We start from the raw sequence: 23,239 nt of genomic DNA on the forward strand, positions 1-23,239 counted from the left end.
GAAGAAGTCTTGGGGAGCTTCTTGTAATTGATTTAGGGAATCTCTTCATTCTGACACCTTGCAGGTCTGTTAATGGCAGGGACCATATTGTATTAATTTTGTAGGCCCAGGGCCTAACCATAGTAGCATTAATCCATATGTAGGCTTAGAATATTTTTAAGAAGACGCAGAACAGTGACCATAAAATCAAACTGAAAGATACAGCAAGCACGCAACTGATATTAATATCTGCCTTTAAACCCAAAGAATATAAGAGCCTCTCCCTTCAAACTAATAAGCAGTTTCTTCCAATTCAGCCTCTTTCCTCTCTCGGGAAGAAGACACGTCGAACATGTTCCCACTGCAGATCGCTGGGGTCAAGTCGCTAAACTGTTTGTGCTTCTACAATAACCTTTCCGATTTGCTGGAGCAGTGCAAGATCAAACACAGGGCACTCTCAGGCCTCGGTGTCAGGGAACACCGCGGCACCTGGATTGCGAGGGGAGTTCATTCTTTCCCAGCAGACTCTGCATTTCAATGTCAGGATTGGGCGCACCCCACTCAGAGGTGCCAAGGAGCTAAGAAGTCCAAGAATGTTCAACACGTTCAACCACAATCTGTCTGGCAAGGTGCCTGATGGAGTTTGCCATTCAGGCGAAGGATTCCAGGCCCCCCGAGTAGCAAAGTGAACCTGGTGCTGTGTGCTCAGAGAGATGTTAATAAACAGCGCTGGGCAGAGCAGAGCCGAAAGGTGCCTTGGGGACGCCACCGCGAGAACGTGGCTGTCCCAGCCGCAAAGCCCTGTGAGGAGACACGGCGGAGCCCTGGCTGCCCTAAGAAACGAGGCCTTTGACATTTTCAGAAAACCTGAGTGGCTGTCTGGAATAACTGGGGGAGCAGACGGATGCAATATTTGGAAACCCGCAGGTGGTTGCTATGGGTGTCGTTTAATAACATAAGTGCTTTCCCCCTTCTCATTACCATCACTTATGCCAACCCAATAATTGGTCTCTGGTATCCTAAAAGGATGCTGCGGGGCCCTCCCACAGCAATATGCTCATTGCACGGTGGCAATTTAAGTGGAGAAGACGGACTATATAGAACAATGATCTGTCTATAGCACCATTGTTTTTTCTTGGAGGGGCCTAAAAAATCATCAGGGCACCTGAGGAAGTCCATCATACCCTCCATTCACATTACATTATTGATATTTTGTTCTGGACCATCCCCCCCCGCTCCCCAAATGGTCTCCAAACCAAACCAAAGGGAAGGAAAAAAACATAGTAAAGGGACGCTTAAACCCAGAAAGCACACCCCAATACATTCTGCATTCGTTGGGCCAAGTAGGAATGACCAAAGGAAACAGCCATTCTCTTCAGTTCCTGGCTGGAAAGCCAAGGCTATTCCTCAGGAGTTGTCTATGGCTCCACACGTCCCCCTCCCCCAACCTCCTCCCAGGAATGTTGATCCCAGCTCAGTGGTGCTGAGTTTCCAGAGGGACAAACTACCCTAACACTGAACTGCTTGGGACTGGAAGGAAAAGTCAGCTCTGAGGACAGTGTTTCTATTCAGACAGCTGTCTGGGGAAGCGGGCGCTGAGTGAAGGGGCAGGGCGCACAGACATCACACCAGCAACGAAGCAGGCAAAGCACCGCTAGCTGCAGACACAGGGGCTGCTGGAGGGGGTGTGAAGCACAGGGTGGCAGCGGTGAGTGGGCTCTGGGCAGGTGCCCGCCCGCCCGGGGGCACTGCTGGCTCCTGATTCCAGAGCCACAGAGCTCGCCCCGGGCAGGAGGGTGAGTGACTGAGTGTGCTGGGTGAAGACAAATTTCAGGGGAAGCAGAAGAGAGAAGGTGCTTATAAATGTTAAATAACACTGAATTCGGACTTGCCATTTGGAGAATCCCAAACCCACAATCTGGATAAAACATGAAAAGAAAATAAAAAGCCGGGGATGTTAGTAGATTTTATTCAGATGTGTGGGTTTCCGGGAATGGTAAAATAATTCATTGATTGATTACCTGTCTTATTGTAAAATCTAGAAAGAAAGAGGATGATAAAAGTCTGCCATGACTCAAACAGCAGCTATGTTATGGGACGTATCGGATCCTAGGTGCACACAGGATACCTCTGGATGGAAAGTTCCAGATGGCCTATGTAGTGTTAATCCAAATTTTGGTGGGTGGGGTCCAAATATTTCATGCTCTGAGATTCACTTGCACTTTCCACGTAGAAAAGCCTCTTCCAATTTATTCCGAAAGGGTGTGCACCGAAACGAGTAATTTCTCAACTGCCCCAAGGCACACCCGAGAGAGGCCTAGCAACACCATGGGCAATTTTCATCATCCTCTTGCAGTTCTAGAACAGTGTGGAAACCAGGAGAATAAGGTACCTGCTATGTGGACTGTTGACAGAGGGTCCAGGCTGTGAGAGACTACATTTGCCTCGTGGCTGTTTGCAATGAACAGGGGGTAAAGAAAGAAGAATGTTCAGTCCAGGCAAATAAAGACAAGCTACTGATGAAAATTAAACTAAAAATGCAGCAAAGGGAAAACAAATCAAACGAAATGATCAGTACCCACGATTAAGGAAACTGGCTTTTCTTTTGCGGAAGAAATGAGATAAATTTACATCGATGTTATTAGCCATCGGAGGGACATAAATTGTGGTTGAGAAGTTCACACCACAGTGGTCATATTTTTTCTTCCCACGTTTCATGGTAGAAATTAAAGTGTCCGTATGCTAGCTCGCATCTCTGTATACTTACTCACGATAAAAATAAAGCTCAGCCCTGGCTGGTGTGGCTCAGTTGGGCGTCGTCCCACACACCTAATGGTTACTGGTTCAATTCCCAGTCAGGGCACAGGCCCAGGTTTCGGGATCAATCCCCAGAAGGGGGTGAGCAGGAGGCAGCCGATCAATGTTTCTCTCTCTCTCCTTCTTTCCTCCCTCTCTAAAATAAATAAAAACATATTTTTAAAAATAATAATAAAGTTCAATATACCATGCCACACCATATTTTTCATATCTTCTGGAACACCAAAATAGTACCAAAATTCTTGATAGATAAAAAAAAAAATAGTAACAACGGTAATAGGAAATTGTTCTTCGTAAAGTGATGGAGACCCAACAAGTTAAAGACTCAAGTTACATAAAGACTTAAATTTGAATTGAAAAGCCAGTATTCCTTCACATTCTTAAACTAGGATCTACAGGAAACTAGTGAATGTAGTAAAACAATAACAATCCTAAAGAAAGGTCATAACATTTATCAGCATAGAACTTAAGTGTTTATCACACAAAAAAATTTACAAATTAATGCTTCTAAAAACTAAGGACAATGGAATGATAATAAAAATGAATATAATCATAAAGCAGGACAAAAAAAATAACAAAACAAAAACAAGCTTCTAATTACACAGAGAAACCAAGGTATAGAGTGTAGCAGGGGCTGACTTTGCTTCCGTGTGCCAGTGCGGGAGCCCCCACGGGCCTTGCGGCTGAGTCACCTTAAGCTGTGGCCATTTGGGGGGCCGCACAGTCACTGAAAACCTTCAGGACCACTCAGGAGCTTCCTTGAGAGTCAACAGATCCTCCGCTCATCTTATCCGTCCCATGGCCTCATGGGCGCTTTTGTCCACCTCTGGCGGAGGCACCTTCTCGGTGGAAGCTGGTTTTCTAGGTGGGCGGTGGCAGTGGCGGCTTGAAGGGAGGAGCCACCAAAGGGACCAGGGAACATCATTCTAGAGATGGCCCTTGGAGCAAGAAAAATAACGTGTCTCCCTGCACACCAAGCCCACGTGGAGCCCTGATGCTTTTGAAAAACAGAACCGCTCTTTTCCGTTCCTGACTGCAGGGGACGAGGGCACGTGGCAGGGTTGAGGAAACAGCGCTTCACTGGGTCACTGAGTGACACCCTCGTCTGTAGGGGGACCCCTGCTTTTGGGGGAGAGCCTGTGGACCCTGGTGGGTACAGATACTGTCACTCCCCAGTGTCCCTTCCCATGGACCAACGACCAGCAGAAAGTTACCGTTCTCTGTCTGTTTGGGGTGCTTCTCCCTGACGCAGGACTCAGCGATCCCGAGGTGTCCAGTTCATCAGCAGAAGACCAGGAGGACAGGTCCTACGTAGGAAATAGATTCTTTTAATGACTCCACGTCCCAGAGCCACGATGGCTCTGCAACACACAATGTGTTTCCTGTCCCAACCCCACCCATCCCCCATATAAATCAAGCCATCATTCCTTGGGAAAAGTAGAATCCGACAACTACAAGAAGATCGGGACCTAGGTCTTCTAGTGTATTGGGCTTTCCTGGCTGTTCGTCCCTTTTGGAAAATACAGCTACAGGATCATTCTTACTGTGTCACTCGTGGATTTATTATTTGTCAGTGACATGGATATGAGTGAGTCTAAGTGCAGGAGGGGAAGGAATCTGCCTTAGAGCTTCAGGTCGCTCGGGCCAGAAAGACCAATTCATTTGAGTTAGAAACGAAAGTCTCCCAGGAGCCTTTGAGCATCAGAGAAAACGTGTCGTTTCCAGCACTGCTGTTGCTTGCAGTAGACTGTTCTCTGACATTCTGAGAGGAGGGCACAGTGCGTGTGTGCTCATACAGTATTTCACAGTGAATGAAGTGTGTGCTCATACAGTATTTCACAGTGAATGAAGTGTGTGCTCATACAGTATTTCACAGTGAATGAAGTTTTACCAGGCACCTCCGCACTGGCAAATGCACTTCCCCAAACCAGCAGCACTCTCATGATGCAGCAGAGCGAAGGAAAAAATAACATACATGAGCTCGGGACATTTTCTATGAATTAACTGCTCTTCATGTCAGGAGAACTCAACCTTATAGGCTGAATCATATGCAAATGATTGGTTGTGATGTATCATGGCTATGGTACAGAAAATACATGAATTCTTAACTAAACAGGGTGAAATAAAATGTCACAGCAGTGCTGGTGTAAGGTTTGCAGTGACAATTACAGGAGGTCTCCTGGGTGTGACAGAATCAAACGCAGTGTCCTATTATAAAAGTTTGTAAGTCCCGCCCAGCCGGCATGACTCAGTGGATGAGCGTTGACCTATGAACCAGGAAGACATAGTTCGATTCCAGGTCAGCGCACCTGCCCGGGTTGCTGGCTCGATCCCCAGTGTGGGGTGCGCAAGAGGCAGTCAATCAATGATTCTCTCTCATCATTGATGTTTCTAATCTCTCTCTCCCTCTCCCTTCCTCTCTGACATCAACAATATATTTAAAGTCTCTAAGTCCCTTGCAGACTTGCAGAGAGCGGACACTCAAAGACATTCTGAAACGGACAAGGACGATGCTTCCTTGATGCTCTGTAAGAAAGGCTGTACAGTGCTGCCCGCCCAGCGCTTACCTGCTGACTGCTCGACAAGTCCAGTAACTTCTCCAGCTCCTTGAGGTGACGGCTGACCTCCTTCAAGAGCAGTTTGAGCCGATTTCCAATCACATGGACCTTTTCTTTGGCTTCTAAGCAGTCTGTGCCTTCCGCGTTCACCAACAATTGGCAAGACATGTCTTGCAGCGAGGCCACTTTGAGCTGGGATTCCAAGAGCTCCTGCCTTATTTGCTATGTGTACAGTAAGAAACACTTCTCTAAGGATCTCCGATCATCAGGGAAAGTCTCACAGCGCAGAATGACATCACTTTAACTTACTGGGCACTTATGCCCGAGCCTCGGAGTGCTGAGCTCACACAGGAAGGATAGAGCTGCCCATGGCATTTGGGAATCAGGGACCGGTGTTCTAATCTGGCCTCTGCCAAAACCATTCCCTAAGACCCCTGAACCTTTTTGATGTGAATTTTGCTCCTTCAGTAAAATGATATTATTTCTTGCCTGATCCACAATAAGTACTCTTGGGTTCAAGTCAGTAAATATATGTGAAAGTACTTAAAATAGAAAGTATTATGTAAATGAGACATAAGATAGTTTTTTAAACAGAACAGTAAAACATTACCATAAATGTATCAGACCTCCAGTAGGTCTAGATACATTCAGATATCTGTTTAAGAATAAAAAAGATATGTGGTGATTTATCATTTACAACTTAAAGCCCAAGGTTGGAAGTTTAGTGGAAATGTGGTCGCATCACTATTTCCTCTTGTATTCTAAGACCTTTATGGTATTGAATTAGAAGCGACCAATTCTGCTGGTTAGGTTAGTAAGTGTAAGAAATAACAATGGTAAGAAATAACATTTAAAAACTGCAGAAAGCTACAAAATTCAACTCATTTTCTCCTAATGGGATGCAAATCTGCTTCAGTATCATTTATGAAGTCACTTAAGTACACTGTACATCAGTGATGGCGAACCTATGACATGCGTGTCAGCACTGACACGCGTAGCCATTTCTGATGACACGCGGCCGCATGCTGAGGATGAAACATTTACTGCTCCCGAGGATGAAACATTTGTGACTAGAGTCTTGGAGTTAGTTTTTTCCTCAAAGTGACACACTACCCGAGTTATGCTCAGTTTTTTGGCGAAGTTTGACATACCAAGCTCAAAAGGTTGCCCATCACTGCTGTACATTATATTGTCCACAGTTCTTTGCATGAGAATCTACCCAGAAATTCTGCAAGCTTCCTTCAGAAGTTAGTGCTAGAAAAAGTTCCTCACTCCCCGAGAACTGGTATGCTGCCTTTTTGTCAGATAATGAAAATAAGTGATCAAATTTCCCTTTTTGTCTGAACTTTCGGAAAACTTGATGTTCAGGTTAATGTAGAATTTGGTTCACTTAATTCCTCTGACGAAGCCCTAATGCTCTCTATTTTAATAGTTGTAATGTCCTTTTATTATAAACCACCTCGTATACTTTTGGGACATGGATGTAACAAATACAGTTTAAATGAAAAATAAGTGTAATTCACCAAAGACCTGCTTTAATAAAAACAAGTTAATTAAGATTAGAACAGCTAAGATTTCTACAATTGAGCCACGGCTTTGGAAGCAGACTCTAAAGCTAGTCGATGTCCTCTTCTATGCACGTGTTTGCTTCACAAAAATTAACTTAGAGGCTATAACTTAAAAGGTAAAACATATAACCACTTCTTTTCCTGCAAATCACTGCTAAAACAATCAGAGGCTGCGGTGCTCACGCATCTTACCGTAAGCTGTTTGTGCTGGTCCTGCAGTATTTCTGCATCGAGGTGAGAATCGATAGGAACAATTTCATTTTTCCTTCTGTCGATGTTCTCCAGCATGAGAAGCAAGCCATGACTCATCTCATGAAAATCCTAGGGAAAAAGTACAGAGCATGAAGTCATCTTGACTAATAATATAGTTTTCTTTCACTCACAGCTTACATGTCTATTCTTTACAACTGCTACCACTGGCAAAGACACGTTGGTTTTAAGATCTTAGACACAACTCCTTCCTGAGCAAGGTGTTTGTGCTGTTGTAATCATCGGAGCTCACATTCTTCCCAAAAGCATCTAATTTATTACTGGAGGGAAAATTCAGGCATAAGGAAAATTGGTTCAAAATACAAAATACTGTAGAAATTTCTAGGGCTATTATGTAGTTTGGAAGGAAGCAACTCTGCTCCCCTCTCATCTCCCTGAATTCAAATCTTCCCATCTTTTTAAGGCCTAAATCCAATCCCTATGTCCTTCATCCATCTGTTTGAGCTGTCCTTCATCCATCCATTCATTTATTCAACATATAGCTCCTGAACATCTCCTGAGTGGAACGCACTGTACTAGGAGGGGGTGCAGGGTTGAAACAACAGCTGGGGTACCTGCTGTCAAGGATCAGGTACTCTTGGGGCACATATAAACCTGGGGAGCAGGCTTCACACCCTGAAACAATTTCCTTTCATGCTCAGAATACAACCCAAGCTCCTGGCCAGGCCCTACCAGGCCCTGCATGATCTCATTCCTGATCACCTGCCTGATGGTTCGTCACTCCTGCCTCTCTGACTGCATTCTGATCACACTGGCCTCTTTTCTGCCCTTGGAGACACGAAGCCTTTCCATTTGTTCTATCTCCTTCATGGAACCACCCTTCCCATGTCAGCTCAAAGATGCTGAGGACTTCCCTGAACTGCCTCCCAGAGCGGCTTTTCTCCATTACTCTGATCAACATCTGGAAGCATCTTGGTTAACCACTGAATTGCATTTTTATTGTCTGTTTTCCCCAACAAGAGAGGCTGTGGTGTATCGTGACTGCTTAGTGCAATACCAGTCAGACAGTGAAACTGGGCCAGTGTGGAATGAATGAGTATTTGTAATGCTCACTTCAATGTTCAGAACCTGTCTTCCAATGCGCTCAGTACATGTCTGTTGAATGAATGAATGCCATGAATGAGCAGAAGGAGTGGTGGGGCTGAGATGAACTTGGGGGGACAGTCTCTTGTTAGCTGGACAGAAGATGGGGTCTGGCTGCTCTGAACTGCTGCTCACATGTACGTATCCTCCAGTCAAATAAAAAGTCTGGGCACCGCGCTATCGCATTCAGATATTGACTTCGGGGAGCAACCGCATCCCTCTGGTGACCTTGGTAAACCAAGTCACAGACTCGGCACCGCCGGGCACGTGTGACGGGGAGCACAGCCTGCCCAAAGCCCCGCGGACCTGACACTGCATCAGCGCGCCCTGGAGCAGGCCCCGCCACTCCTCCAGCAGGGAGCACACGCGGTCCCAGCGCGCGTTCATCTGGGACAGGCGGTCCTGCAGGGCCCGGCTCTCCTCGCCGCCCGTCTGCGTGAACTCGGAGCTGCACAGGTTGATGGAGAGGATGATGGCTTTGCGGTGATCCACGGCTTTCTGCAGCTCCTACAAAGAGGAAGGAGAACCACCAAACAAGGAAAATAACGATAAAAACATTAAAAAAATAGTCTAAGGCCTTTGGAAAGGCTTCACCCAAATGAAAAGATCCATGAATACAAACTGGGCCTTAACAGGATGTCCAGATAAGCTACAGTGAGGTCACCTCTGAGGACCAGGCTGCAGTTACGAGAGATGGACTAGATGTACACCTGACAGCACGAACCGATCTCAGTAAAATATGGGGCAGAGTGAGAGAGTCAGAAACAGAGTGATTCGTGCAACACAGCAGCATGTGTGTAATTTAAAATACACGCGCTCACACACAAATCTACTTTTTTTTGAATGAATATACAGGAACAAAGAATACTCATGAAATGTTTCAGAATGGTTGCTGTGGGTCTGAGGGATGAGGATGAAAAAACAGTGCACGTGTGTGTGTGTGTGTGTGTGTGGGGGGAGGATACATAAATAAAATTAAGAGGCATTTCGCAGGAAGCAACCATGACCCTGTGCAATAAAATAAGGAATATGAGTAACTTGACCTCCCGGCATGGGATTTCAACAGCAAAATGAAACAAAATCGGGCTCCAACAGTTCTGAGCAGCAGGAAATGCACTTTTTGTCCTGGTGTAAGAATCCCATTTCAATAGACCAATGGTACTCAGAGTTCTGTGCATGAGAACGGCGTGGGAAGCTGGGTGAGAAAGCAGATTCCCGGGCCCTGGCCTGCAGCTGTTCCAACTTCATCGGCACAGACAGTGGCTCCCAGGCTGAGGACACTGCCTACGTCACAGGCCACCTTCTGGTGATGGCTAGGAGCATGAGTTGGGTATTTCATCAACTAACCAATTTTGTTTGATCACACACACACACACACACACACACACACACACCCTGGGCAACTGATTTTTACTTTGTGCATTTCCTAAAAATCTAGAACTAAATTCCAAGAACTTGAGAGCATGATTACGTATTAAGGGAACAGCGAGGTTGTTTAAACATGCCCAGATCAAGTTAGGGTGAGTGATCCTACAAATCCCACCCACCCAGGCCCCATTTTCTTAGAATTTCTCACTTTTCTGTGGTGTTTCCAACTTGTCTTAATTTTTCAATTTTCAAAAGATTCGTAACAAACTGAATATAGTCAACCACAGAGGCAGTATAAGACGGAGAGATATTGTGGAAAGATACTTGGTGATGCCACAGGTTTATCCTCAGAAAACAGAAAGGATTCTGGGGGAGGGGTACAGGCTGACTGTCAGGGTCTCACTCCTCCACCCTCATCTCGCTCAGATCAGACTCGGACCAGCATTTGCTCCATCTCAATTATGAGGAATTTGGTTTTAATGCAACTCTGCCTTACATTTTCCTGGAGAGAAACTCAAGGAATTTAAGTCCTCTAGAGAAAAACATGCTTCTTATGCCCGGCTGGTGTGGCTCAGTGGTTGAGCGTCGACCTGTGAACCAGGAGGTCACGGTTCGATTCCTGGTCAGTACACATGCCCGGGTTGTGGGCTCGATCCCCAGTGTGTGGCGTGCAGGAGGGAGCGGATCAATGATCCTCTCTCATCATTGATGTTTCTCTCTCTCTCTCCCTCTCCATTCCTCTCTGAAATCAATAAAAATATATTTTAACCTTTTGCACTCGGATGTCGAGTGTGACTCGACATGGTTAGCATTAGAATAAAGGAATCGAGAAAAAAGCAAGCGAGTGCAAAGGGTTAAAAAGAAAAGAAAAAAATGCATCATATAATCCAGGTGATGCAAAGTGCATCTCTCATCTGACCCTTCCTCCTGAAATTGATGGGGCTGGGCAGAGGCTCCTCTCAAAGAAGACGTGTGAACATCTGAGGGGAAGACTCATTTCTCTGTTTGAACTTTATTTATTTATTTATTTTTTATTTATTTATTTATTTATTTATTTATTTTTTCCCCGCACCAAAAGCTAATTTATTCAAGTATATGTATGTTTGACAAATAACTCCTGTTTGGGTTATATATCAACTTAGTGTGAAATGGTCCTATGTCAGACCTCTACTAGACCTGTTTTGCATTTAGATCTTCCACTGAAGGCTGAGAGAAGGATAGCAGCAAGTATCACTTTTGAACTTTAAAACACAACCACCACCAAAGCAAGCCACAAAAACGTCACTTCCAGATTCACAGCGTGTGCCGACACCAGAGGCACACAGAAGCAGCGCGCTTAATCCTCCAGCCCCGCGAGCCTGCGCAGCTCCCTTCTGAGCAAGAGCACACCTCGGTGCTCTCCAAGCAGAAAGACAGAATCCAAAGAGCTGGGCTCTCACTCCGCAGCACGCTTACAAAAGGCTACAATACGGATGCATTTCAGTAGCTGGGCTGAGGAGGGTTTCTAGGATCTAGAGACGGAGTGAAAGGAAGTGATCTTGTGTCCTGCACCCATACAGGAAATGCCAGAAGTCCTGCTCTTCCCAGAACGTCGAATGACTTCATCAGGTCTTCATACGCTCGCACACACCAAGTCTTGGAGAAGATTTCTCTCCAGCTTTAGAGACTTGTAAGACCCTAATATCTAATCTCTCCATTTCCCTTAGAAGAGGTGACATAGGTCCTAGAGGTACCTGGGTGGTTCAAAATGTAATCGATCCTTTTGAAATACCAATTCGTGAAATCATACATGATTATTTACACGGGGGCTACTTCTACAACGTGGTCCATCTTCCTGTCCTCCCAAACCTTCTCTATAAGCTCTGATTAGGGAAGGCTGGGGGTGCGGGGAGAGCATCCCTCTGACCCTCTGCTGACGATTTCCCTGCTGCTGCATCACAGCAACACCGCTGGGCTCGTGGCTGCACCTGCCCAGGCCCCCCAGGGTCGCACCTGTCTGGCCGCTCTGGCAAAGGCCAAGGGCAGCTCACCTTGAGCTTTTTGATTTGCAGCTCGATGGACTGGATGTCGGTGCTGAGCTCCAGGCGCCGGAGCCGCTCCAGCTCCTCCTCCGTCTCCCCCAGCCAGGTCCAGATGTTGTTCAGGTCGGAGCCGAACTGCTGCCACTTCTGGAGGTTCTGTTTCATGCGCAGCTCCTTGCTCAGGGCCTGCGCCTGGATGAGCTCCCACCGGTCAATCACACCTGCGGGACAGGACACATGGCAGGCATGCCCCTCCACGGGCCGGGTTCAGGGGAGGCTGGAAGCGTGCACTGGGCTGACTTTAACAGCACGGAGGGAGAGAAAGGGATCCCCCGGCATGTCTGTTTCCGTCAGCTGAAAAGAACAGTGTCCCGGCTGTTCTTCTGATCTGCATGTTTAATGGTGACGGAGTCAAAAAACAAGAGCTACATGGGGTTTAACACTGCAAAGAGCTTTCTGAAGGAATGAGCAGCAGTGTGCCTGAAGAGAACCTTCAACTCTTGATTTCTCTCTGCCAGAGAGCTCTGAGAGTGTCCATCTAAGATGCTTGACAAGCCCGGTTGGCATGGCTCAGTGGTTGAGCATCGACCTATGAACTAGGAGATCACGGTTTGATTCCCTAGTCAATGGGATGCGGGCTCCATTCCTAGTAGGGGGCCTGCAGGAGGCAGCCCATCAATGATTCTCTCTCATCACTGATGTTTCTCTTTCTCTCTCTCCCTCTCCCTTTCTCTCTGAAATCACTCAAAAAAATATTTAAAAAAAAAATAAAATACAATAAAATGCCTGACCAGTGACAGGAGGGACAGTGCACTGAAGTAGAGGGGTCACAGATGCATTTCACCTCCCTCTCTGTCACAGCAGATCAGTGGGACACGGAGACAAGTTCTCGGGACGGAAATGTGTAGAAGGAGGTAAGCGACGCTCGTGTGCAACGACGTGCTTCTGAGCCTTCCACGCCCCCGTCCTGCCCCAGGCGGCACTCACTCACCCGCCGTCTGGGCTTCGGTGCTGTTCAGGTTCACGAAGCCGGGGAAGTTCTCCTCCTCCTCCTTCAGCTGGTGCTCCAGCCGCCGCACCGAGTCGATGCTGCCGCTGCACTCCGCCAGCAGTTTCATCTGTTTGGACCCAGAAAACAGGCCCCGTCACCAGGCTCTCACATTCCCCCCAGTGCAAGGGCTTCTGGGGAAATGTCTCTGTAGTTCCTCACAAAGCCCAGTGGCTGCGCTACTCTGCTAAACAAGGTCAAGTTCAAAAGCATGCTTCTTAAACATGGGACACCTCCATAGACACACAAAGCAAGGCTCAAAGAGATACTTTGCACATGTGGTTTTGCACGGGAAGTCCTCAAAACATTTTTGAAATTAAGTTTATACATCAAGACAGACTAGGCCCTGCTCGGGTAGCTCGGCTGATCAGAGCCTTGTCTCGATATGCCTTCAGTGATGGCGAACCTATGACACGCATGTCAGCACTGATGACACGCGGCCATTTCTGATGACACGTGGCCGCATGCCGAGGATGAAACATTTGCTATTCCTGAGGATGAAACATTTGTGACTAGAGTCTTGGAGTTAGTTTTTTCCTCAAAGTGACACACTACCCGAGTTATGCTCAGTTTTTTGACACACCAAGCTCAAAAGGTTGCCCATCACTGGCCTAGGTTGTGGGTTTGCCCCTCTGTGAGGGCACATATAAGAAGCAACCAATGCATGCTCATAGCAGTGGAACAGCAGACCCATGTTTCTCTCTTTCTCCCTCTCTCTCCTTTCTTCCCTCCCTTCTCCCCTCCCTGCCTCTCTCTTTAAAATCAATAAATTTAAAAAATTAACAAGGACAGATTAAACCCATCTTGGATTTAAACTCAGAGCCCTTAGCTGGTATTACATTACATAATTTCTGGCAAGTTGCTCCCTCTTTCTTAAACTGAAAAGTGGAAATAATAATATTACCACAAATCTCAAAGGAACATTCTTTTGCATTAAGTAATTAAAATACTTAAAAGCATAAAGCAATATTAAAACCAGCTGCTTCATGAGAAAATGGAAGCATTGCTTAATAGGTGTGAAGGGAATAAAGTCTAATATCAAAGGAGAAACTTCCAAGTCCATGCTTAGTAGCACGGAATTCAAAGATTAAAGGAACGCATCATTTTAAGGCATGCATGCTCTACTGACCATAAAGTCACCTTTCAAAGCCTGTAATGAATCACATTGCTTATTAAGTGACTTTGATTGCTTTTGACTGAGGTTGACTATAATCTCAGTGATGTCAGCACCGACCTCAGGAGACTATATTATATTTTGCAAAAAAGAGGTTTCACTCTAATAGAAGTCGGTGTAATAGGCCAGATTGGACAGGAAGTGAACTCAAAATGGGTCATTCTTCTGTAATTGTGGGGTGTGAACATCAGCATATGCAACTAAAATGGTTCTCTTCTCTGATTTCAAAAAGCAGCATGTGAGGCTTCGTAAAATGAAGAATTCTTTCCTGCCCTAGCCAGTTTGGCTCAGTGGATAGAGCATCAGCCCACAGATTGAAGGGTCATGGGTTTGATTCGGGTCAAAGGCATGTACCTCAGTTGCAGGCTCGATCCCTGGCCCTGGTCGGGAAGCAAGCAATCATTGTGTCTCTCTCACATCAATGTTTCTCTCTGTTTCTCCCCGTCCCTTCCACTCTGTCTAAAAATCAATGGAAAAAATATCCTCGGGTGAGGATTAACAAAAACAAAAAATATTTCTTTCCTTTTTTACTAGGCAGACTCTGGGGTGGGAAAAGAAGGTATGAGGCATAGATGAGATTTCCTTTCAGACTCTCTTGCTTGAATATGTGTAGGAAAACAGGTAGTTCTCTGGGAAAAATTACTTGGTCAGTAACCTGAGCAGAGCAAATAAAGTAATTATTCCTAAGAGCTTTAAAAAAAAAAAAAAGGAGCGGTAATATATACACTCTCTTGCTATCTTTTCCACAAATTCCTCGTTAGAATTGTTTTCTCCAGAATGAACATACTAAAAACAGAAGACAAACACATTCCCAAGGCCATCCAGTGAATCAATAAACACAAGAAAAGAACTAAAAAAATTCCTTCTTAGTAATCTATTAGCTAAAATCTGTTGCTTCAAGGATAACCATGGTCCAAACACGATCAGCTGAATTGGGAAAAATGCCTAATCACTTTCGGGAGCCAAAGCATTTTATTACTTTCAATTTAGCGGATCTCACTAAGTTCTCAGTGCAAAGGAACAGGCTGGCCGTTGCAGTAGGTTAGTGGGCCTGCGCATGGTCCAGCCAGACGCAACAGGTAACCTGCTGCTAACTGGGCTTTGTTTTGCACATCCACGCCCGAGTTCAAGGGCAGCGTGGTGTTTGGAGAGCTCATAAAGCCTTCGTGTCCCAGACAAATTGTTCTCTGTCACACAACTGTGACTTCCAGGTACCTGTCCGCATCAGGATACTCACGTAGCCGCGGTAGCTGGCATCCAGCTCTGGTCCTGTGGGAGTTTTGCTGCGGATGATATCTTCTGTTTGCTGCATCCGAAGGCGGCTGTCGTCCAGGGCTTTGCCCAGTTGTCGGATCTGTGACTCTAAGGCACTGGGATCCCCTGCAGGGTCAACCATAAGATTTTTTACAAGCTTTGCAAGCGTGACCTTCAAGAAGTTTAAGGAATTATTGCCGTTAAAGCTGTATAGAAACAGCATGGGTGAGGGCAATTATAAAGCGAGTTTAGTACTGACGTGCTGGTGAGTGAGAGGTTTAAATGACCAGACCGATGAATGTGCTTCACTAAGAGTCCTAGCTGCCTGGATGCGGCAAAAGGGCTCTGCAGCCCTGGCTGGTTTGGCTCAGGTGGATAGAGCGTCGGCCTGCGGACTGAAGGGTCCCGGGTTCGATTCCGGTCAAGGGCACATGCCTGGGTTGCGGACTTGATCCCCAGTGTGGGGCATGCAGAAGGCAGCCTATCAATGATTCTCTCTCATCATTGATGTTTCTATCTCTCTCTCCCTCTCCCGTCCTCTCTGAAATCAATAAAAATATAGTTTTTTAAAAAAAGGGCTCTGCAGTGGGTTCTATCAGCCCTGGGCCTGCCCCCTTTTACAGCGGATCCCCTGAAAATCTGCACACTGAACTGTGGAAGGCCTTTCTGAAAACCTCGTCTGCTCCCCAATAACTGCAAGGCAGCTACTTCTCACGCTCCCTCTGCAGTCACTTATGAAGCAGAAGAAGGCACGCCCTCTCACTTTCCTTTCTGCAGCTCAGCAGAAGACAGTGCCACTGAGGGGCCAGGTGGCCACGTCATTGAAAGACTTGCTCAAGATAGGTATGTATGGAGACAGCAAACGAGCAATGACTTGCTTTTGTTTAAAACTTAAACCAAAAGCAGGAGAAAGCTAAGATTTTAGCACTTCCTTCTCGACTTGCTCTTCTTCCTCACAGCCTAGAACTCCCGGCTCAGTCTCCCTGCAGAGGTGCAATACCTCTTAGCAAAATTCTTGGCGTGCGTGTGGGCGTGCATGTGTGTGTGCATGCAGCGGTGTGCTTGCATGTGTGTATTGCACTCTTTGACCTGAACAAGAGCATGGATTATCAGAGTGAAGCCAGCACAGGGTGAAAGCAGAACAAATATCAGTAAGCCTTACGACTTTTTTTTTAAAAGGTCTTCTAAATACACCTGGAAGAGGTCTCACTGGGAACCAGGCTGTCATCATCTCATCAATGGTACTTGGCTTCCTGTCCTTTTGTTTTTAAAAATTTAAGTGTGAGCTAATAACCCAGCAACTCATTACCACATCACTGTGTTCAAACCCTACGCTCCACCCTCCTCCAAATGACTGACCCTGAACTACATCCAGTTTGTCTAGTGCCGTGGTCGGCAAACTGCGGCTTGCAAGCCACATGCAGTTCTTTGGCCCCTTGAGTGTGGCTCTTCCACAAAATACCACCGCCTGGGCGAGTCTATTTTGAAGAAGTGGCGTTAGAAGAAGTTTAAGTTTAAAAAATTGGGCTCTCAAAAGAAATTTCAATCGTTGTACTGTTGATATTTGGCTCTGTGGACTAATGAGTTTGCCAACCACTGGTCTAGTGCAACGTTAAGCAAAACTGGTTTCATTTTGCTTTCTTTAATTTTTCTTGTTTCAGGAATCCTTCTGTCCTGAAAAAAAAAATCTAAGTCTTAAGGTACGGTGGAATACAATTTTCATTTCAAAATATTTATATGTGGTCAGATGTACTAAATAACATTCACACAGAGCTGAACATCTGGTCTCAGTCCTTGTCTACTATGTGACCCCTGAGATCAGGAGGACGAGTGGCGGCCCAAGGTCACCCATGCAGGCTGGTGGTTCAACCAGAGCCTGAGCCCTTACTCTCCAGCCCGAGGGAGGTGGGCGACCCAGCAAAGTCAGGACGTCAGGGCTGCTACAACCCCGCAGGGCGCCAGGGCTGAAGACTAGGGCTTCCGTCCCCTGTTCTCTGTTGTTAATGATGGGCACCGCAGGGGTGCACCTCATGGGCCTGATCACCACTGAGCAGGTGAGAAGTTACTGCACTTGGCTATTCAGATCTTACTCTTGGTGTTGATTAACCTCAGGTTTGTTTTGTTTTGTTTGTTTTCGTTTCCGTGGTACAGCAGTCAGAAGAGAAGGCTCTGCCTTAACATGCTTGTGCCACAGAGCCGAGAGAGAGGGACAGGCGGTGCTAAGAGGGGGCCTGTGACAGGTGAGGGCGGGAGGCTGCGTTGGCTGGGCGCGCCTACCAGAGGTATTTCTGATGGCACTTTCTGTGAGTTTTACATAGGCCTCGGGACTGTCGGGGATCATGACGTCTGCAAAAAGAGCACAGTCTAAGTTGACAGGTAAGTTCTGGAAACGTTGATTCCCTTGTGGCAGGAAAACAACTTTCCTGGGGAAGAAAGGAAGTTAGTTCTTGTAGATATATAGCTCCTGGGCACGTTTTCTTGAAGTGAAACCTAGTGAGGGCTCCCACTCACTGGTTGAGAGTGTTTTATGGGCCAGGCACTGTGCCCAGCACTCATGTACCCTCACCGCAACCCTACAGTGAATGGGAGAGTCATTCCCATTTTATGGATGAGAAAATTGATGTCCAGAGGAATTAGGTTACTTATCAAAGTCTCAAAAGGTACTAAAGAAATGTCAACCCAGACAGGCAGATTCCAGAGCAGTGCTGAAAGAGGCCAATGGACATAACCTGAGCTGCACATGTAATTTCTAACAGCCAGGTTCAAAAAGTAATAAGAAACAGATGAAAATAACGTTAATACTTTACTTTACTAAAACAATACATCTAAATTAGAGCATGGAATCAACATATTCATGAGTAATATTCTTTCTTTGTGTAAGCCTTTGAACTTCATGTATTCATGGAAGTGTGTCTGACACAGCAAATCTCAATGGCAGTCACATTTCAGTGCTCAACAACAGTCAGTGCTCCAGGGGCTACATACTGAATAGCACTGTCTTACATACCAAAGGCCTAACTGTCAGACAATACCATAAAGACAAAACAGAAACGAGAGAAATCACATCTTTCACTAAGATACTCGAGCCAGAAAATCACCTCTATCCCAATTCTGTCAGCCATCAGTTATGGAGGGAGGAGACTGCTTTAGATTTGCCACATCTCTTCCCTTCTCGCTTTTTCCCAATGCTGCTCCTTTAGTTCAGGCCACCATCCCATCTCTGTCCTGGATTAGAAAACGTTTCCATTTGGACTCTTTTCCTCCCAATGCACTTCCCTCCATCTAATATCAAGACAGGTTCTTTGAAAATATGCATCTGATCACATCGCTTCCCTCCTTAGACCCTGCTGTGGCTCTCTGCTACCTTCTGGATGAAAGCCAAACTCCTTTCCATGTGAACAGGCCGCGTTATGACCAGGTCCTGGTTGGCCTTTCGCCTCCTCCTTGTCCACTCTCTGCTCCCCAATCTACAGCCTGTCACTGTGGACAAGCCTCAGGTGAGCAGCAGTTCTGTGGCTACTCAGAGAGCTGGGATGAGTGGCCTCTGCTTTTCTCCTCTGCACACTGCTGCATCCACCTGACCAACTCCTACTCATCCTTCAGGGCTCAGCTCAAGGCCCCTTCCCTAAAGCCTTTCCTCAAAGCTCCGGGTTAGGTGTCCCCTGGTTGTGCTCCTGTACCTGCCCATGCACGTTAGATCCTGGTGCCTAACATGTCCTACTTATTGTCCGCGTTACACACTTGAGTGTAAGAAAAGGAACTGTGTGTTCCCAGCGCTTAGCAAAGCGCTTGCCACATTGTAAGACCCTAGTATATGTGGGATAAATCAATGGCCACGCCAACGTTTGTCTTTGATAGTCCCATGAAGATCCAATGTTCCCTTATGTACACTTTCCCTTCATGGGAGAAGGAAGAAGATGGGTCTGCTGAGTTACATGTTTCCAGTACAACATCCACTCCCTTTTATTTCCTTTCAAGCTGGTATACAGGAAGCGCTCTTTCCTACCTGATAAGCCAACAGCTCCCCTGAGGTAGAAATCTTTGTCTTCCTGACCCTCTTCATCCTCAGAGGGCAGAGTTCTGGACACGGCAGACTCCAGGTCACGACTGAGGTCATAGTCATGGTCCCACTCCAGGGGGATGGAGTCCACACTGGCAGGGGTGTCTCGTCCTGACCGCTCGCTCCGGAGGGGCTGGGCGAGGGAGAGGGAGGGGTTGGAGGAAGGCTGGGGGGACAGCACGCTGTCCGCGGAGGTGTCATGCCAGCGGAGGTCTGAGAGAGCTGCCGAGTCCTCCAGCTCCAGCTCCCGGTCAGAGAGGTCGTGCTCATCGTCTGGGAGCTAGAAAGGCAGTCAAGCCAACTCCGTTACCGCAGCGACCAGGGGGTCCCTCCTCACGTCTTGTCCTGCCTCTCGCCAAAGCTCAGAGTTCACGCTTGTCGGGGTCACATTCCTACCTCAGTGGGGGTAATTTTAAACTTCCTATCACCAAATAAGCAAGAATCTTGTGATCACTTTTAAATATGTCTTATAAATTAATCTAATAAAGCCTCGGTTTTATTGGCACTAAAATGGAAATAATACTAAAAGCTACCGCCTGGCCGGTATGGCTCAGTGGATTGTCATCCCATGGACCAAGAGATCCTGGGTTTGATTCCTGGTCAGGGCACGTGCCCAGGTTGCAGGCTCGATCCCCAGTAGGGAGCGTGCCGGAGGCAGCTGATCGATGTGTCTCTCTCGTTGATGTTTCTATCTCTCTCTCCCTCTCCCTTCCTCTCTATCTAAAAATCAATAAAAATGTATTTTAAAACAAACAAACAAAAAACTACTTCAAAGAATCGGTATAAGATTAAATAAGATGATGTAAATAAAGGCAATTTAGTATTATGCATGCAACACAACACAAACACAGTGCCACATGTCAGAAACAGAAGGACATCACTGATAAAATCATAGCTGGTCCGTTTTAAACTTATATCCCAGACACAAAATATAGTTAACACAGAAGGTTCCAAATATTCGGGTAATACCATCGTGAGGCTGAGATGTGATTATGGCAGCAATTAGGGGAATGGGAGAGAAAAAAATGCCACAAAACAACCTCATCAATAGAGCAACTATTTACACTGTTCACGTTCATCTCCTTCTTTCTTCTAGATGCTTCTTTATTTATCTTCCATAGGCGGTATGTGCAGAGTACTCTTCAAAGCTATCTATCAATCTAGCATCTATTTGTCAATCATCTATCCATCCTCATCTCATGCCCCAAATAATCCTTTCTACAAGGCAGGTACTGTTATTAAATCAGTTTTACAGTTGAGGAAACTGAGGCAAGATACATGAACTAAGTTGCCGAAGGTGATGTAGCCAACACATCAGAGCTGAAACTGGAACCCAGGCATTCTGGATCCAGTGTCTGGGCTCTTAGCCACTGTATAACACTACCGAACCCCACATCACGATTTCTCTTTAGATTTGACGACAATGAAAGACTGGTGCTACATACAGGCAGGCGGATCAGCTTCTTGTGGTATCTCTCCACGCGCCCGAAGACCTCCTGGCAGTAGCGCCGGAGTTCGTCCAGCTCCTCCTCGATGACCGCCGCGTCCAAGGGCTCGCTCTTCTCAATCAGCTGCTCTCCTTGGGCAAGGATCTGCTCGATCTTGTTGTGGTTCAACGAAATTTCCTGCTGGAAGGCCTAGGGAGCACACGTTCCACGTGATTTCTATAGCTCACATTGACATGAAATAATGATAAGCTACATCTTTAGACACACCCTGTAAGGAATAGCGAACTTACACTATACCATGACAAGCCAAGAGGCTTTTATTTTATAAAGCAAAACATAAACATTTAAAATCAGAACATGAGTTGGAAATGGAATCACTAAAATCCCATGACCAGAAGGGTGCCTTTGGGTAATCAAATCTACTACCATGCACAATGTGGGCAGAAAACCACAGGAGAAAACATTCAAACCCACCATGAATCCTAGCACTGGTTATCCCTGATGAAAATCAACTGTAATCATTACAGTGCCAATGAAATAAATGTAGCACTTTAAAGAAATGTATTGAATATTTTCATTTTAGATTTCTTGATCATACATCAGACATGACTAAGAGAAACCAAGCCAGTGACAATATCACCAATTCTTCTCAGATGAGTTTTGCTGTTTCAGGACATGAGCAGGGAAGATAGGAAAGATGGAAATGATTTGAAAAATAAGTAATTCTGCAGAATCATTTAGACTCACTTTATGTGGTTCAGAAGAGTTAAGCTACTTGGGATAAGTGTCAGGGGATACATTTTAATTCACAAGAACAAACTCTGGAATAGTCAAAACTGTCCAATAATGAAGACTGAGAGGGGAGAAGAGAGGGCCATAATGAGTTCTATGTCCCTGCCAGACTCTGAAAAGAAAAGGCTCAATTACCACTTGGAGGAAATGCCCTTCCAAAGGTTTGAAATATTGATTTGCCTGTGAGACAACTTGGGAAAGTCAGGGTTGAAGGGGTGGAAAGAAGGGTTGGGCAGAATAGCAGGGTTAACTATTTTATGATTTTTTTTCATCCTGATAATATATGATTAAGAGCAACTTTCTGGTTTATTATAATAACCTAAGGTTATAGTAATCATGATTTTATGTAGTTGTTAAATCTGTTTAACTATCTTGGGAAGAAAATTTCATAAGATGCTTTGCAAATTATTCAAATTGTTAAATACACATCCACTTAGAGAATCCTTTTATCTAATGTAGTGGATGTCCCTTCTATTTAAAATTTTAACTAGCCACTGTAGTTGATTATATAGTGAAGTATATAAAATATGTTTAAAATTAACTTGTCACCTAAGAGTGTAGAATATATGGAATGAAATTCCAATATGAGAAAGTTGTAATTCTCTGAAACATAGAGGTCAAATAAACTATTTGAAGGTGACAGAAACGAACCAAAACACACACACACACACACACACACACACACACAACTAATCACTAATCAGGAAAAAAGATACCCAACACTGTGGCTATCAAGTTAATAAATAAAAGTAATATGTTAATGGTAGTTATCTCTGGGTAGTGCCCTATATTTCATTTTTAATATATTTTGCATTTTTTATTTTTTTCAACCAAGAAGAACTAATTTCTTGGTCTTAGAGAAGATCTTACGAATTTGACCCCAAAGGCAAGGGGAGTAAAGGCAAAGATAAATGAATGGGACTATATCAAACTGAAAAGCTTCTTTTTTAGCAAAACAAACCATGAACAAAACCAAAAGGCAATCAACTGAATAGGAGAAGATATTTACAAACAACAGCTCTGACAAGGCGTTAATATCCAAAATATATAAAGAACTCATATAACTCAATACCAAAAAAACACACAATCCAATAAAAAATGAACAGAGGACTTGAAGAGACATTGCTCCCAAGAGGACATATAAATGACTATAAATGACATGAAAAGATGCTCAACTTCACTAGCTATTAGGAAAATGCAAATCAAAACTACAATGAGATACCACCTCACACATGTTACAATGGCTATTATCAACAAGACAAGTAATAGTAAGCTTTGGACAGGCTGTGGAGAAAAAGGAACCCTCATTCACTGCTGGTGGGGTTGTAAGCTGGTACAGCCACTATAGAAAACAGTATGGAGGTTCCTCAAAAAATTATGACTAGAGTTACCATATGACCCAGCAACCCCACTTCTGGGTATCTACCAGAAACATTTATTCACAAAGATATATGCACCCCTATGTTCATCGCAGCATTATTTATGGTGGCCAAAACATAGAAATAACCGAAGTGCCCTTCGATAGATGATTGCATAAAAAGGATGCGGTACATATACATAATACAATACTACTTAGCCATAAGAAAAGATGAAATACTACCATTTGCAACGACATGGATGAACCTTGAGAATATCATGCTAAGTAAAATAAGTCAGACAGAAAAAGTCAAGAAACATATGATTCCACTCATAGGTGGGATATAAAACTGAAAGCAACAAATGAACAAACAAGAAAAACAAACACACAAAAACTCACACAGACAACAGTATGGTGGTTACCAGAGGAAAGAGGGGTGGAA

General features: G+C 45.2%; 1 protein-coding gene across 1 annotated transcript in view; it reads right to left on the minus strand.

Annotated features, from left to right (window-relative positions):
• The window catches only part of SYNE1 (spectrin repeat containing nuclear envelope protein 1), a 375,752-nt gene that overhangs the window by 5,972 nt on the left and 346,541 nt on the right, over window positions 1–23,239 (minus strand). Inside the window, exons 134-144 of the mRNA XM_054722584.1 lie at window positions 20,646–20,837; window positions 19,147–19,480; window positions 17,418–17,486; window positions 15,124–15,266; window positions 12,656–12,782; window positions 11,674–11,885; window positions 8,582–8,782; window positions 7,115–7,243; window positions 5,364–5,576; window positions 4,011–4,103; window positions 2,372–2,430 (exon numbers count right to left, since the gene is read on the minus strand). Of these exons, the coding sequence (XP_054578559.1) occupies window positions 2,372–2,430; window positions 4,011–4,103; window positions 5,364–5,576; window positions 7,115–7,243; window positions 8,582–8,782; window positions 11,674–11,885; window positions 12,656–12,782; window positions 15,124–15,266; window positions 17,418–17,486; window positions 19,147–19,480; window positions 20,646–20,837 (1,772 nt within the window). The remainder of the gene's footprint in view (window positions 1–2,371; window positions 2,431–4,010; window positions 4,104–5,363; window positions 5,577–7,114; window positions 7,244–8,581; window positions 8,783–11,673; window positions 11,886–12,655; window positions 12,783–15,123; window positions 15,267–17,417; window positions 17,487–19,146; window positions 19,481–20,645; window positions 20,838–23,239) is intronic.

Source organism: Eptesicus fuscus, chromosome 10 (assembly GCF_027574615.1).
Source record: "Eptesicus fuscus isolate TK198812 chromosome 10, DD_ASM_mEF_20220401, whole genome shotgun sequence".
NCBI classification, from domain to species: domain Eukaryota; kingdom Metazoa; phylum Chordata; class Mammalia; order Chiroptera; family Vespertilionidae; genus Eptesicus; species Eptesicus fuscus.